Here is a 17,112-nt window from a genome sequence, read left to right as displayed (position 1 = left end):
GCTGCTAAAGCTGCAATGTGGTGGCCTTTTTGGAGTCGTTTTGATTGAGAGAATTTGGATATTACTCATTTCTTCGATACGAATGAATTAGAATTCTCCATTGTATTTCTAGATATTACTGGTTGTTTCTTAAATCTGAATGTATTAGTGATATTGATTGTTATTTTTTATATATAACGATCATGTTGTTGGAATCCGTGCAATGATTAAAGGCAAAAAATAAAAATAAAAATGAGAAAAAAGAACACGGAGATTTAACGTGGTTCGGCGAATTGCCTATATCCATAGGAATAGAAAAAAAATATTTTCACTATATTAAAATTAGGGTTACATAAAAAGGGTACTACCTCCCAACATATCGTACACTCCACAACAAAAGAAGTACAAGGCTGAATGACAAATGTCATCGCTCTGGTATTTTGCTCATTTTTCTTCATATGTCTTTTCGCTCGAATGTGAGTCACATACTACAATAATATTCTACTATACTTTGATCAGAGGTTGTTGCTCATCCTGGCATTCTCTTACAATGGTTTTTTTTTCTACATTGAAGGTCATAGAACACAAGCCATATGATCACAAAGCTGATGTTTTTAGTTTTGGAATCATGTTATGGGAGTTGCTAACTGGAAAGGTATGTCTTTGTATTAGCAGCTTTTCGATCTGGATGATCTTCATGCTTTTGTTCTTTTCACAACAATTCATGTTTCACTTGCAAGCTTCCATACGAGTACTTAACCCCGTTACAACCAGCGGTTGGAGTTGTCCAAAAGGTAATCACCCATCACACAATATTGATCATGTCATCAATAACCATCTAATTTCTTCTAGATGGGTTGGGTTACTTTCCTTAGGATAAACATAGAGCCCATGTCCAATACTCTGATTTGAAGTAGATAACTATTATGTGAAAATAATTCACATTTCGACAACATTTCCAGGGTCTCCGGCCTACCATGCCAAAGAGCACTCATCCAAAGCTTGCAGAGTTGCTCGAGAGGTGCTGGCAACAAGATCCAACATTAAGACCCGACTTCTCAACCTTTTTCCCCCTAGTATGCTTGCCTTTATCCACAACACAATTCTGATTTTTTGTTCATGATCGGTTTAGCTTATAGGAACCTGGCAAATTCTCATCATCTTAAGTTGCATCTTCTTTTTGGCCATGCATCATGGAAGATGATGTTGGGTTTTGTTATCAGGCTAACCCAACGGTGTATAGATGAACCCATGAGTTTGCAAATAGTCGTAATAATTACTTTAAACTCATTTCATTCTTTTGAATTTTTAATAATTTATTAATTTAATTATATTTAATTTTTTTTTATATTTTTTTATAATAAAATCAATCATAAAAAAAATATTTTTTTAAATATTTTTTTCCTTCCCTTTTATTTTGCTAAAACCAAAAAATAATGGAATTGGCATGCAAACTGCCCTTTTCGGCACTCCGCTTACATTAAAATATGACCTGATTTGAACAGGCTGGAGATGAAGAAGATCGGCCCAAGGAGCAATCTTCTAGCGGATTCCTATCTGTTCTCAGACGCGCCATCACTGACCATAAAGAAAATCATGATTATTCTCGTGATATGAAAACATAGGCTCTCACTTTATGGCCCATTTCCCATCTTCTTACAACACGTTTGATTTTTCCTTTTCGATACCCCGGCCCAATTAGAAGGGGTCCTGTGGCATTGTAAGTTAGAAAAACTCTTGCAGCCTTGATTACAATAACAAATCAGCAATGTTAAGTTCCTTCTCTTACTGATTGAATTCCCATCTTTTTAAATATAGACATGTGAGCTAGTTCACCGGCTGCAAAAATTAGAGTAGCATTGGATTCAAGGCCCAATTATATAGTATCCAAGATAGCACAAAAATCGGCATTTCCAATCATTTGATATAGGAATGAGTTGCTGATGCTGGCTAGCCTTTAAACCCGCTATCTCTGCTAGAGAAGTTGTTTGACAACAGGGCAGGGATAAGTCGTTCTCTTATCAATAGTTAGAAGCACTATGAGTGCTATAACCCGCCTGGACCTTACGCTATCAAATACGGGGATAACTAGTTAATCTCACCCCGTGCATCACTGGCATTGTTCTCTCGTAGATCCAAACAAATGTGATTGGTGGGTTGTGGCCCTTGTGGGGAATAATAATTAGCAGTCGTACCCTACTTCCCCTCCTCCAGGAAATAGTAAAAAAATGAACTTTACATACAGCAGAGTGCCACGATTTGGTGACGTCACCTCTTTACCATTCCTTGTCAATTTCTTTTCCTTTTAATAAACAATCAAATTCGTTAGGAATGGCGGAAGGGGCACAAATCAACATCTACAACAACTATTGTTAATTAATTGGTGATAAAAAGATTTTGCTCACATTTTTAAGTGGGTCATTCTCGCTGTTCTTATGGAAGCTGCTAAAGCTGCAATGTGGTGGCCTTTTTGGAGTGGTTTTGATTGAGAGAATACTGGATATTACTCATTTCTTCAATATGAATGAATTAGAATTCTCGATTGTATTTCTAGATATTACAGATTGTTTCTTAAATCTTAATGAATTAGTGATATTGATTGTTATTTCTTATATGTAACGATCATGTTGTTGGAATCCGTGTAACGATTAATGGTAAAAAATAAAAAAAAAATGAGAAAGAAGAACACGAAAATTTAACGTGGTTCGACTAATTACCTACGTCCACGGAAATAGGGAAAGATGATTTTCACTATATTAAAATTAGGGTTATATAAAAATGGTATTTATATTAACTCTTAAAAATGAAATTTCAAAAATACCATTGAACCTATCGTTCGCCCCACAACAAAAGAAGTACAAGCTTGAATGACAAAATGTCGTCGCTTTGTTCCGTTCCACTTTGTAACGTTCCCGTTTCATTTCGCTTCGCTCTCTGTTTCACTCCACTTCGCTCTCCCATTTTGCTTATTTTTCTCTATATGTATTTTCACTCAAATATGAGTCACATACTATAACAATATTCTACTATTCTTTTATCAGAGGTTGTTGCTCATCCTGGCATCCTCTTACAACGGTTTTTTGGCATTCTCTTACAATGGTTTTTTTTCTGCATTGAAGGTCATAGAACACAAGCCATATGATCACAAAGCTGATGTTTTTAGTTTTGGAATTGTGTTATGGGAGTTGCTAATTGGAAAGGTATGTCTTTGCATTAGCAGCTTTTAGATCCGGATGATCTTCATGCTTTTGTTCCTTTCTCAACAATTCATGTTTCACTTGCAAGCTTCCATACGAGTACTAAACCCCGTTACAAGCAGTTGTCCAAAAGGTAATACAACATAGAGCCCATGTCATCAATAACCATCTAATTTCTTCTAGATGGGTTGGGTTACTTTCCTCAGTATAAACATAGAGCCCATGTCCAATACTCTGATTTGAAGTAGATAACTATTATGTGAAAATAATTCACATTTTGACAACATTTCCAGGGTCTCCGGCCTACCATGCCAAAGAGCACTCATCCAAAGCTTGCAGAGTTGCTCGAGAGGTGCTGGCAACAAGATCCAACATTGAGACCCGACTTCTCTGAAATTATAGAGATTCTTCAGCAAATAGCCAAAGAGGTACTGCTCATTTTGCAGTATGTGCAACCCAAATTTCTTGCGTCTCATCCAAATAATTAGCAAATTATTTTGGAACAAAATAATGAATATTTTCAATAGCTCAACCGTTTTTCCCCCTAGTATGCTTGCCTTTATCCACAACACATTGCTGATTTTTTGTTCATGATCGGTTTAGCTTACAGGAACCTGGCAAATTCTCATCATCTTAAGTTGCATCTTCTTTTTGGCCATGTATCATGGAAGATGGTGTTGGGTTTTGTGATGAGGCTAACCGAACGGTGTATAGATGAACCAATGAATTTGCAAATAGTCGTAATAATTACTTTAAACTCATTTCATTCTTTTGAATTTTTAATAATTTATTAATTTAATTATATTTTATTTTTTATATTTTTTATTATAAAATCAATCATAAAAAATATTTTTTAAAATATTTTTTTCCTTCCCTTTTATTTTCCTAAAACCAAAAATAATGGAATTGGCATGCAAACTTCCCTTTTCGGCACTCCGCTTACATTAAAATATGACCTGATTTGAACAGGCTGGAGATGAAGAAGATCGGCCCAAGGAGCAATCTTCTAGCGGATTCCTATCTGTTCTCAGACCCCCCATGACTGACCATAAAGACAATCATGATTATTCTCGTGATGTGAAAACATAGGCTCTCACTTTATGGCCCATTTCCCATCTTCTTTTATCAACACCGTATGGAATGATCCACCATGTTTGATTTTTCCTCTTCGATACCCCGGCCCAATTAGAAGGGGCCATTGTAAGTTAGAAAAACTCTTGCAGCCTTACAAACAAATCAGCAATGTTAAGTTCCTTCTCTTACTGATTGAATTCCCATCTTTTTAAATATAGACATGTGAGCTAGTTCATCGGCTGCAAAAATTAGAGTAGCATTGGATTCAAGGCCCAATTATATAGTATCCAAGATAGCACTGAAATCGGCTTTTCCAATCATTTGATATACTATAACCCGCTCTCTGGGTTTTGCCCAAGGACTTGGTGAAGACTCAAAAGCTGGGTGTTGGGTTTTGTGGAGCCTAGTTTTGTTTGATCCGGTTTGATAACCCGATCCGAATAATATTGCATGGTTTTTTAATGAGAGATTTACTAAAGCCTAGTCCATGGAGTAAAGGCTTGAGCTTATAAGCCTGTTTAACCCATTATGAAATCGTCTTTTGTAATTAAGGTTTTTTAGTATAATAGGGTTGTTGTGTTTCATATAGAGAGCAAATATTATAGTCGCAAAAGAAGTTGTACTATGTATTATTCCCTGATAATAGTGATATCCTGTAATTCCATGGATGTAGGTAAATTGCCGAACCACGTAAATATTGTCTTGTGCATGTGATTGTTTTTCTTTGACATGCATTTATCTTTATTTTTTTGTTTCTCATAGATTAGGAACCCGGCTTGATTCCCTTCATTGGGTTCAACACCACCAACCTCGGCTGCACCAAATCGGCACAAAGGTAAAACTAAACCTAGATATCATTCTTCTTTAGATGATATGAAATAGTATTCCAGGACATGTTTGTTCTAAATTGTTTGTTCTTCTTTTTTACCACTTTGCATTCCTTTTATGTGAGACGTTGATTTTCCCTTAGAAAGCTTGGGTCCCACATCACTAGTGGTCCCACATGCCGCTATTCCCGGCACCATATAAACAACCTTTATCAATAACATTTTTCTCTTTCTTTGCTTAGAATATGTTTTGGAGTTGTCGAAAGAACCTTGAAGACGCAATTGACACTTAACCTTTTTTTAATATTTCTGCAAACGCTATTGATGATAGTGCTTTTGCTGAATTGGCTTGTTTTTGTTTTCTTGTGTCAATGTCCAGAACTTTGCCAAACTCATGACATCAGCTAATCGAACCACCTCATTTAGCTTTAAGAAAAAACCAAGGTCCCGATTTTGTAGGTGTGAAACTTTGCATCTTAGTCATCAAACTGTAGCTGGGCCTGTGGTTTGGTGCAGTTTGCTTTCGTCACGTTCGAGATGGAACCCACCCATCAGGACAAGGCAACAAATTTTTAAGGAACCATATGACTTTGGGGCCAGCAGCTATGGCGCTTTTTGGACAATGGACATGCCTAATATTCTTTAATGTGGGATACCATGTCATGTTTCGTCCGTTTGAACTCTTTTAGAAGCACCTTTTTTTCCTTTTTCAAACAGTAGATTAGAGTCCTTTTCAAAACGGAAAATTCCACACTGGTAGCGAAGATTACGGTCATTTAAATAAATGGCATTAGTACCTTCCCATGAAAAATGGTCATGCGCCTAAGGTGGGTTTTTTTTTTAATATTATAGCTCTCTGATATTATTTTTTCAACAAAATAATTATTAATATAAAATATTTAATGGGAATCTAATTATAATGATTTATTATTTTAAATAGAAACATAAATTATTTTCACTTATATTTTTAAAATTTATTAATATCAAATATTTTGATAATTCTAATTTATCTTTAGCTTTAAAATATAAAAAAATAAATAAAAGTTGTTTGCTAATTGTATAAGGGTAAGTAAAAGGAAAATGTTTCTTTCTTCTTCTTCTTCTTCTTTTCATAATTCTTGGATCTCTAGTTTAAAGCTTTCCAATAAAATATTTTAATATTTTCATTTAAATTTTTTTTGCTATTAAATTTAAAATAAAAAATAAAAATAGGTAATCAAAATATAATTTTCTTTTTTAATTTTTAATTAATTATAAAGACAAAAAATAAACACAAAAGTATCAAATATAAAATATGTTACATGATATATAAATAAATCAATAAAATTAGATTTTTTTTACACTTTTTCCCTTATTTGATATGATGGAATTCGTGTAATGATTTCGTACAAATTCTTTAGATATTTTTCGTTTTGAGCCCATATAAATTATCACGACTTTAAAACGTGTCCATATGAGTAAGAGAAATCTGTCTCCTATTTTTCCTATGCATGCGGAATATCACATCATTAAGTATCTTTCATATTTATTTACTTTTAAAAAAATAATAAAAAGTGAAATAGTCATCAGCAAAAGAGCCAAAGGTTTGACATAATGTTTGTCGTATAGCTAAATCGCATATAATTTAACCATAAGCTATCCCTTTCAATGACCATCTTTGTTACTAATGATATTGATATCATGACACGTTACCATACCGTGAATGAGAAGCCAGTTGTAGTCATGGAAAATTGAAAAGAATCCCAACAAAATAGCACACCTAAACCTTACTGACTATTTTATATAAATATTTTATTCAGTTGTTTATCAGGAATATTTATTAGTATCTCTCAAGATGAGATTAAATATCATTAGACCTTAAAATAATGTTAAATTTTTAGGAGTGAGAAATATTAAATTAAGCATTTACATGTGACATTAAAAAAAAATAGATTAAGGGTTTATTTGATAATTATTTTTAAGAACAATTTTTTATTTTTTATAATAATTTTTTTATAAATATTAATTGTTTTCTGTTTTTCGTTCTTAAAAATAAAAAATGAGATATTTTTAAAAAATAGTTTTTAGATTATTTTTTATTATTTTTACTTATTTTCTAAGAATTGATTTAAAAATAATTACGTAAAAAGTCAAATGATGAAAATTCAAGCACTATATATAAAAATTATTTTTAAAATATATTTTAAAATATTAAAAACATATTAAAAGCATTTTAGGTTTTCAAACAAATTTTCATTCTATAAAACATTATAAAATGGTTTTCAAAAACTATTTTTCAGAATTATTTTAAAAAATAGTTATAAAAAATTAGCTAAATTTTTATTAAATAATATTAATATTATTTTTAACTTCAACTTCGACTTTAACTAATAATTGAAACTAAAAATAAAATAATATTTTAAACTTCTGGTTAAATAAATTAATATTTAAGTTTTAATTTGACTATTAAAACTTAAAAATAAACATAATTAATGCTATAAAAATAAAATATTTCCAAATTATTTACTTTTTATATGAAAATTTTGAAATAGATAAAATAATTTTAAAATAACACATAAACATAATTTATTCACTTTTTTTTTTCTTTTTTTCTCACATATAGTTCCTCAAATTTTCTATAACCACTGCTTTATGAATCGCACAACAAATATTTGTGATATTTTCTTTTTGTAATCCACTAGTTGACTTCAAACTAATAAATGTCATCCATTTGTCCTTAAATTAACTAACTCAAAACGACATTCCTTTTGTCGTTTTCATCTCCACTCTCATTATCAGACTATCAGTTTCGCTCCCGCGTACATTTAATTGAAGGTCACCATACTCTCACAGTCACGGTCTCACCCGGTGAGTCGGTGACTGCACCACCTCCGCTGCGATTCTGCCACGTGTTTGATTCTCGTCACTAAGGTAGTCAAAGGCCGGTGACTGTTGCCGTTCTTAAATTGAATCGTGTGTACATTTTTAGTGGTCCTATATTATTAAAATGTGACGCACCGCATAGAGACAAAACACGTGTTTCGGGACTGAATATGGCTCGCCGTTCCACACCACGAGGGTTGTCATTCCCATTTTGCCCTTAGTCTCAGTACGGCTTTAAATTACATAAATGCCCTGAAGAATGTAGCACGACTTTGTTTAACTTATACACGACGGGTATTTTAATTTTTTGTTATTAGAATTAATTAAAGGTTGTAGTGACTATATCAATTTTTTTATTTATTATAAATCCAAATAAAACTTTTATGAAAGTGGTATTTTCATTTGCTTTCATGTGAAGTTTTTTAAGTCATGTATTAATTTCACAAAATTACAAAGCTAATACTTATTTTAAAAGGATTTTTTTGGCTTATTGAAATCTAATTCAAACAATTGTCTTGAATTTGACTATTTCAATGACACAAAATTAGTATTAGCAATTAAATTATGGTGTTACAATTTATTTAAAAATAGTATAGTTCAACTAATAATATTATTATTATTATTATTATTAAATTAAAATTTTGGTTAATTTTATTTACTTTCTCTGAAATTTTAGCTCAATACATCAAACTCTCATAAATTTAAAATTTCATCAAATACATTTTTTATCATTTTCATTTTTTGTTTTCACTCAAAATAAAGAAGATGTTTGATGAAATGTTAAACCTAGGATTTTAGCTAAAGGGCAACTTCTAAGATATATGTAAATTATTTCAATTATAAAAAAAATATGGGTTTTAACCTAATGACTTAGGTGGTGTTTGTTTTTTTACTTAATTCTAAATAGAACCTTAATACTTAATAGTATTAAATATTAGGTTGTTTGTTTTTGTAGTATTTTATTTCTATTAAGTATTAAAAAGTAAAAAAAACTATTGTGTTATTTTTTCTATTTAGAAAAAGCCAAATATTTTGGCTTTTTCTATTTAGTAAAAAGTTTATAATAAGTCATGAAAAAGTAAAAAAACAAACAACCTAAATTCTAAAACTAAATGGTTTTCAGTAAAAAGTCAAAAAAACAAACACCACCTTAGTCTAAACACTTTTCGGGGACATAAATTGGTTTATGGTTATTTTTTAACATTTTCAAAGGGGCAGGTGTCCCATTTAACCTAAGCCGAGTATATATTTCATATAAACTTTCAAAAAGGTAAATAAAATTAATCCCATAAATAATCTAATTTTTTTTATTAATGCCTTTCCTCACAAGTAAAAACTATTCATTGGGAATTAAACTTCAAACATAAATAAATATATATATATATACACAAAATCTATACCATAGATTTTTCCATAAAAATATCCTATTTAAAAATTGAATTAAAATTTCCCAGCACTATGAAAATAGAAAAATTATTAATATATTTCCAAATGTGAAAAAGAATTCCTAATTCGCACCACTTTAACTTTTCCTATTTCACATGTTTCATAATTCGCCGAATTTTGCCAGCAATTTGTTTGTCTATTTCCAATCAAAATTATTAAGCCACAGCGGTATGGCACAAAGCGGTGGCACAATCGTAATTACCTGAAAAAACGAGGTGGATTGTGTACAATCCGAAAACGCTGCGTTTTAACCACAGGAACCGCGTCAGGTTGCTTCTTCTCCTCGGCCACCTGTTCGTTGCTGCACACTCGATGACTCTATTTCTCTGCAATTTTCATTCTCTCTTTTTAATGCTCTGCGTACACGCGTCAAATTCTAGATTTTTTTCCCCGAGAATCGCAGAGAAAACCAGGGTGCTATTTTCTCTGGTTTCCAAACGCATGCTTTTCTATCTTGCATTGCGGTTAGAATAGGAAATTCGAGAGTGTTGCAGGGCGATTTTTCCTCTGTGTCTCTGTAGATTTCAAGTTCTATGCGCGTCAAACCGAGTTTTGCTGAGAAACGCAGAGGAAATTAGGGGTTTTTTTTCTCTTGGTTTCGGAACGCAAACTTCTGCTCCTTGCATTGTCATTGGAGCGGGAAATTTGAGAGTTTTTAGAAGCGATTTTCCCTGCAGTTTCAAGCTTTACTCTTAAGGCAGGGAAAATAAGGGCATTGTTTTATTGTGGTGCAAACGTAAGTTATGTATGTTGCATTGGCGATTAGAAAATAGGAAATTTGAGAGGATTGTGAAGCGAGTTTCCTTTTATTTCTCTGCAAATCGGGAGATGTGCAGTTTTGCCGAGAAAAGCAGAGAAAATTAGGGCGTTATTTTGTTGTCACACAACGCAAGGCTGATACCTTGCATTGCCGTTAGAGTCGGAAATTTGATCGTGAAGCGGTCTTGATCATGATGGATTCTCTGAAGAAGTCGATTAAGTCTCATGGTTCTTATAAGAATACGAAAATCTCGGCTGGTGGACCTGACGATTCGATAGGTGAACAACAGCCGATTTTGATGCATCACAATGGTGACAGAATGAGGGCAGGAGATTCTGGCGAGGTTGATCGGAAAGAGTTTATTGTGAAGATCGACGGCGAGGATGAGGGTGGCAGAGGCCGCAGCAGCAGCGGCGGTGGTGGTGTCAGCGGCAGCAGTGGTAGCCGTGGTAGCAGTGGTAGCCGTGGTAGCGGTGCTAGCAAGATATGGAGAGAAACGAGCTATGAATTTTGGAGAGATGAAGGCGAGATTGAACGAAAAAGTGGTGGGAGTTTTCAGTTCCAGCAGCCGTTGGCGACGGAGGATCCACCGTCTAAGCTGATTGGCCAGTTCTTACACAAACAGAAAGCGTCGGGTGATTTTTCTCTTGATATGGATATGGAAATGGAAGAGCTGAGAAATGAGAAGAACAAGCCTCCGATGCCAGAGAGTAACATGCACCCAATGATGTCATCCAGAGAGATGAAGGTATCGTTTCAACCTCAGACCACCGGAGCAGATGAAATGAGATCTGAAACCGTTAGAAGATCCTGCATCGATAAGGAAGGTTCCGATAAGGATGGTTCTGATGAAGATGACATTAAACGAGACAATTGTGACAATCCGGATGGTGAAGTTTTGATGTGTACTTCAAACATGGAGTTTCAAAGGAAGTCGACTTTGTTAAGAAACAAGACCAAGTCAAGGTTGGCAGATCGTACCGAATATGTAATGAAGTCCGGGTTATTGCCCAAATCAGGTCTGTTGCCAAAGTCTGGGATGTTGAAATCAGGATTGTTGGGGAAATCTGAGGAAGACGAAGAAGATCCGTTCTTCGTGGACGACCTACCCGAGGAGTTCAAGCGGTCAAATTTTAGTTTTTGGACTATTCTTCAATGGTTAATTCTCATTTTGTTGGTGGCAGTATTAGTTTGTAGTCTCACGATACCTCTATTCAAGGATAGGATGCTTTGGAAACTCAGGTTGTGGAGATGGGAGGTGATGGTTTTGGTATTGATATGTGGTAGATTAGTTTCTGGCTGGGGGATACGGCTCGTGGTTTTCTTTATTGAAAGAAATTTTCTTCTTCGGAAACGGGTATTGTATTTTGTGTATGGATTGAGGAAGGCAGTTCAGAATTGTCTGTGGTTGGGTCTTGTTCTGATTGCTTGGCATATTATGTTTGATAAGAAGGTTGAGAGGGAGACAAAGAACGATTCTCTTAAGTATGTAACTAAGATTTTGGTATGCCTCTTGGTGGGTGTCTTGTTATGGCTACTAAAGACCCTCATGGTTAAGGTCCTTGCATCTTCCTTCCATGTGAGCACATTCTTTGATCGAATTCAGGAGGCTTTATTTAATCAATATGTGATTGAGACTCTATCGGGTCGACCCTCGCTTGAGATACAGCACCATAAGGATGAGGAGCAGAGTGTTTTGGCTGAAGTTACGAAGCTTCAGAATGCAGGAATTACAGTGCCCCCTGAACTCAGGGCAGCCGCCCTCCGGCCAGCGAGTGGGAGGGTGATAGGGAGCGGAGGTCTCCAGAAAGGCTCTGTAGGAAAAAGTCAAAGACTGTCAAGGACAATTTCAAAAAAACAAGATGAGGGGATAACAATTGATGACTTGCACAAGCTTAATCATGAGAATGTTTCTGCCTGGAACATGAAGAGGTTAATGCATATGGTGCGGCATGGGTCCCTTGCTACACTGGATGAGCAAATTCATGATTCAACTCACAAGGACGAGTCTGCAACGCAGATTAAGAGTGAACATGAGGCAAAAATTGCGGCAAGGAAAATTTTTCACAATGTAGCCAAGCCAAATTGCAAGTAAGTTATTATTGGGTTTATATTTACCTATTTTTCTATGACATATCTGCCCAGCATTTTTTCTGATTCCATTCTATGATCGGTTGTGAATGAAATGACACTTTTCGATGACATCTGTTATTTTTTTTCCATTTTGAGTCTTTTAACAAATTCTCTGAGGTGATTGTTTTGGTGAAGAAAGTTACCCTTCTAGAATAATACTTTTGCTTTTATATGTTTTCAGGATGGACAATATCATGTCTGGGAAAGTCGTGCCCATAACAGAAAACATTCCTTTTCGTTTTGTATTTCAACACAACCTTCCCTGTCTCCATGAAAACGGATAGTTCGTTTTCTCAAGGACACGAAAGGCTTGTTCGTTTTCTCGAGTACACGGGTGTTTGTGCTCGAAACCTATATCCATTACACTGATGTGGGCTGTTAAAATTGGTTCTTTACTTACATGGCTAGAAGCTTTTATCCCTCCCTGATACCAGTGTTTTGTCTTGTCATCTTTGCTTACTTTAATGATGAATTTTATTTTTGGATGGGAATTATGGTTATTTTTGCATTTTTAAAATCAAATGAAGCTCTTTTTAAATGCACGACCATACATTTTCCTGTGGAGGATTGAACACCCCTTGGATATCCTGCAAAGTCCTTGTTGTACCAATGAACAGCACCCAGGCCCTTTCTCACTTGACTTTTTGCATGACACTCTTTTTAATTTACTGATGACTGTACTAAAATTTATGTCAATCATCTTATTAAAATAGAAAGCATGCAAACAAACATGTTAGTACATGGTAGTTCTAGTCTCCTAGATGGTGCAAATAAGGAGATATTGGAATATGTTACCACTTTCTACTTCTAGATGCAATCTCCTTTGGGATGCTCTTAGCGCATTGTTAGTGGTGTATACCATTCTGCTTTTTGTGGCAATTGGCTGAACTGAGAGAGGTACTTGCATGGTGACCAATAACAGCAAGAGAAGTCCAGAAGGTCATAAAGTAGGAGCAACAACTAGTAAAAATTAATGTATCTGCTGATTACTTAATCTTTTGTTCATGCAAGGCCTTTGATTTATAGGTCCACTGCACTAAGAATTTGTGTCTCAAAAGAGACTTAGAGCTTAAATTCCCAGCTCACCTTGAAATCATATTTGTTTTAAATGTTATTATTGTACTGTCTCACATGATTCTACTTTTCACTCTGTTTCCTGTTCATGTCATTGACCTCGTGTTATGTGGACTATTATACAATTCAACTACTAATAATCTCTTTAATGGTTCATCTGTCATGTACTCTGAGTCATCTTCATTTATATTTTATAATCATTTTCAATTCATAAGGGTCTTGAATGTTTTGTTTGGTAGATACATTTACCTGGAGGATATAATGCGCTTCATGCGAGAAGATGAAGCTTTGAAAACCATGAGTCTGTTTGAAGGAGCATCCCAAAGTGGGAAAATCAGCAAGTCAGCCTTGAAGAACTGGGTGGTAAGAACTCTTTGGTAAATTATTTCTTTATTGTTTCCTTCATATTCTTTTGCCATTTCTGTAGTTACCACAGGAAGTGATTCAGTGGTATTGTATGTAGCAATGGGATTAGATTCTGACCAGAACCTATTATTTTATTAGTTTTGAACCCAGTGCCATCAGATGTCAATTCGTTGATGATATAACTGACTCCAGTAGTCATCAACACAGAATTAAGAGAACAAAATTCACCTGCTGCTCAGGTAGCAGGACTTCCTGCTACCAGGATTTGTCAGCTTTTTAAAATGTACACATGTTAATAGAATTATAGACATAGCATAAGTCACGTGACTAGTGAAATGATTTGTACTTGTTCTAACTTCGCATATGACCCCATTTGCCTGTTTTTTTAACCATATCAAAGAATTTTCTAGCCACTCCATATTGAAGAATTGTTTGGGAACTAGGCCTGGAGATTTATTGGAGGACCAGGTGGGTAGAAAAGCAGATACATGTGACCAAATGAGTAAAGATGATGTCTCTTTCTGATGTACGAAGTGAGGATAGAGAGCTTGTTTCAAATTTAAAGTAGTTCTTTGAAATAAATTTGTTAAAGAATTTACAAGAAATAAATATAATGGGATTGGGCGGTATTAGAAGGGGTTCAATTATCTGATATATTCACATGACTTGGGGGCGTATATAGATACGTGGACATTTTAGAATGCTTTGTCTCAGAGAGTTGGAAATTCTCCACCGGAAAAGGCTTGACTGCTATAACAAAAAGGAAGGGGGAAAAGGATACACACGAGCACACTCCACTTGTACCACAAATACATTGCAGGTCCTGTACAGTGGATTCTAATTGTTCCAATCTCACTGAGGCAGGGTTGTTATGTTGGGTGATTTTCATGTGTGGGCTTGGATGGGAATGGGGAGTGGGATTTGAACATAAAGTGAAAATTATGATTTTATATTGATTTGGTATGAAAATTTAAATGAATCTTTCCAGTTTTTCAATACTGCTGGACTGAGGTTATTTGTTCTTTTACCACTTATTCAGAACAAGGCATTTTCGATTTCCAATGAACCCTCATCTATTTGAACAATGTGAGCATCCACACCTCATGGATGCATAAATATGAATTTGCAGATTCTAACACGCAGCACCTATTTTTTACTCGCTGATTGATAATGTGTAAGCCTTGGCTGTTTCAGGTTAATGCTTTCAGAGAAAGGCGAGCACTTGCTTTGACATTGAATGACACAAAAACAGCCGTTAACAAACTTCATCAAATGGTGAATGTTGTAGTTGTCATAATCGTATTGATCACCTCGCTTCTTATACTAGGAATTGCAACAAAGCAATTCATGACCTACTTAAGCTCTCAGCTCCTCCTAGTCGCATTTATATTTGGAAACACCTGCAAAAATATATTTGAAGCCATAATCTTCTTATTTGTGATGCATCCTTTTGATGTGGGTGATCGGTGTGAGATTGATGGAGTTCAGGTACAGACAGTTGAAACTTAGTTTCGTGATCATATATCTTTTTGTGTATCCATATCTGATGCATTTTTTTTTCATCCATTCTGGGCTCTAACTCTCATTCAAATGAGGTTCAGATGATAGTGGAAGAGATGAACATCTTGACTACTGTCTTTCTAAGGGGCGACAACCAGAAGATCGTGTTCCCAAACAGCACTCTTGCTACAAGGCCCATCGGCAATTACTATCGTAGTCCTGATATGGGAGATTCAGTTGAATTCCTCGTCCATATTGCAACTCCAGCAGAGAAGATTGCCATCATAAGACACAGAATATTAAGGTACAGGAAAGCATTCTCTCACTTTTCCTTTTGCCCTCTTCCTCTTTGTTTCACTCTTATACTATCTTCTAAAACCGGGTTTGTGACAATCATTTCATTGCTATAATCATTCCTATATCATATCAACCATATTACATTTACACCTACTGACAAATGGCTTTTGTTTGGTGCATCGATACACATTTAAATTTCTTAGAACAAATAAGAGCTGCCCAAGCTTGGATCCCTGCAAAATTATGTGGAAAACCAGCTCGGTTTCAATTGATTAGGAACTTGAACTTTTTAAACAATTAGTCTGCAAAATTATTATGGGAAACTTTTTATGAAACAATCCACAATTTTATTTTTTTCTTTTCATTCGTGTTAAAATATTTTCATCAATCTCATCTCATTATGACCAGTTTACCTATATGCATAAGAATGAGCAGATTTTAAAGTCTTGTTTTAGATGGCATTTAGTTTCTGCATTCACCAATCCTGTATTTTAGAAATGCCTTTATTGGATATAAGAATGATTATGACATTTTGATAATTTTTAATCAAGTAAAAATCTGCTTCAAAATCATGAGTCCCTCTACTTTTGCAAAATTGTTGAAAATTTCTTTAAACATTCTTAAAATTTATGTTTCACAAATTTTATTTTTTAGTGTTTGAAAAGTTCTCCCAAACAGGACTTAAATCAATCTATATATTTCCTTCTGATTATATAAGTTTAATGGACTGAATCTTATGATGCCACTGCAGTTACATGGAGAGCAAGAAAGACCACTGGGCTCCTTCACCCATGGTTATTGTAAAGGAGTTGGAGGGGTTGAACCAGCTGAGGGTGGCGGTTTGGATGAGCCACACAATAAACCACCAAGATATGGGGGAGAGGTGGACAAGGAGATGCCTTCTGGTCGACGAGATAGTCAAAATTCTGAGGGAGGTCGACATTGAGTATCGCATGATACCGTTGGACATCAACGTCCGCTCCATGCCCATGCCATCCCCTGTGACTTCCACTCGCCTTCCCCCTTCCTGGACAGCTAGTGGCGGAAACTGATCAAAAGCTTATACCTTTCGCTTTGATTCAGGTCCTTGAGAGGCTTCAAGCGCCATGGCTGCAATGCCCAAGCGCCAACCACCACTGCTGGAGATGGGGTTCATGGAGAAGCGAGACGAGAAGACAGGGAAGCTCCAAGCGGCTTCTTCGGCAATACAGAGCTGCTCGCAGGAGAATGGAGTGAGGGTGATGTTCCATTTCTTCACCCTGCACTCCTGCCTCTTCTTTCTTCATCGATAGATTTTTAGCTTTTCCTTTTTTTCTTTTTTATGTTTTTCATATTCCCCCTCTCTGCATTATTTAAATCACCTTGTTTATCATTATACGGTGGAAACTTCAAACAGATGTAAGGATTGGTCACTTTAAGCAGTAGAGCTCTTCTTTTGGATCTTCCCATTCACTGGGAAAGGGAGATGATTCATTTTTGTTTTTGTCACATATGGGATGTGGAATGTGTTTTGAGGCGTTTCCTAGGAAAATGATTGTCAAAAAAATTACCTTTGGGATTCACTGCTATAAGCTTCCGAATGAGTTAAGGCCCAGAA

At 35.1% G+C, this 17,112-nt stretch overlaps 2 protein-coding genes across 2 annotated transcripts; both read left to right on the top strand.

The window, feature by feature from the left end:
- The first annotated feature begins 476 nt into the window (after nt 1-476).
- Nucleotides 477-1,757, top strand: LOC117909332 (serine/threonine-protein kinase STY46-like). Its single transcript, XM_034823335.1, has 4 exons — nt 477-634; nt 720-773; nt 942-1,055; nt 1,485-1,757. Exons 1-4 carry the CDS (start codon nt 530-532, stop codon nt 1,602-1,604), a joined length of 393 nt encoding a protein of 130 aa, XP_034679226.1. The 5' UTR covers nt 477-529; the 3' UTR covers nt 1,605-1,757.
- Nucleotides 1,758-9,684: 7,927 nt separating this feature from the next.
- LOC117911495 (mechanosensitive ion channel protein 6-like) lies at nt 9,685-17,003 on the top strand. Its single transcript, XM_034825895.1, has 5 exons — nt 9,685-12,236; nt 13,592-13,715; nt 14,913-15,200; nt 15,314-15,522; nt 16,267-17,003. The coding sequence occupies exons 1-5, from the start codon at nt 10,336-10,338 to the stop codon at nt 16,565-16,567; spliced, it is 2,823 nt and encodes a 940-aa protein (XP_034681786.1). The 5' UTR covers nt 9,685-10,335; the 3' UTR covers nt 16,568-17,003.
- The last annotated feature ends 109 nt before the right edge of the window (nt 17,004-17,112 follow it).

This window comes from Vitis riparia, chromosome 3 (genome assembly GCF_004353265.1).
Source record: "Vitis riparia cultivar Riparia Gloire de Montpellier isolate 1030 chromosome 3, EGFV_Vit.rip_1.0, whole genome shotgun sequence".
NCBI lineage: Eukaryota > Viridiplantae > Streptophyta > Magnoliopsida > Vitales > Vitaceae > Vitis > Vitis riparia.
Note: the sequence above shows the minus strand (reverse complement) of the source record. Positions and strands in the feature narration are given on the sequence as shown.

Coding starts and splice junctions, on each gene's coding strand:
- LOC117909332 (XM_034823335.1), top strand. CDS start 530: ATGGTTTTTTTTTCTACATTGAAGGTCATAGAACACAAGCCATATGAT. Junction 635..719: donor GGGAGTTGCTAACTGGAAAG/GTATGTCTTTGT, acceptor TTCACTTGCAAG/CTTCCATACGAGTACTTAAC. Junction 1,056..1,484: donor TCTCAACCTTTTTCCCCCTA/GTATGCTTGCCT, acceptor TGATTTGAACAG/GCTGGAGATGAAGAAGATCG.
- LOC117911495 (XM_034825895.1), top strand. CDS start 10,336: ATGATGGATTCTCTGAAGAAGTCGATTAAGTCTCATGGTTCTTATAAG. Junction 12,237..13,591: donor GTAGCCAAGCCAAATTGCAA/GTAAGTTATTAT, acceptor TTTGTTTGGTAG/ATACATTTACCTGGAGGATA. Junction 13,716..14,912: donor CAGCCTTGAAGAACTGGGTG/GTAAGAACTCTT, acceptor TGGCTGTTTCAG/GTTAATGCTTTCAGAGAAAG.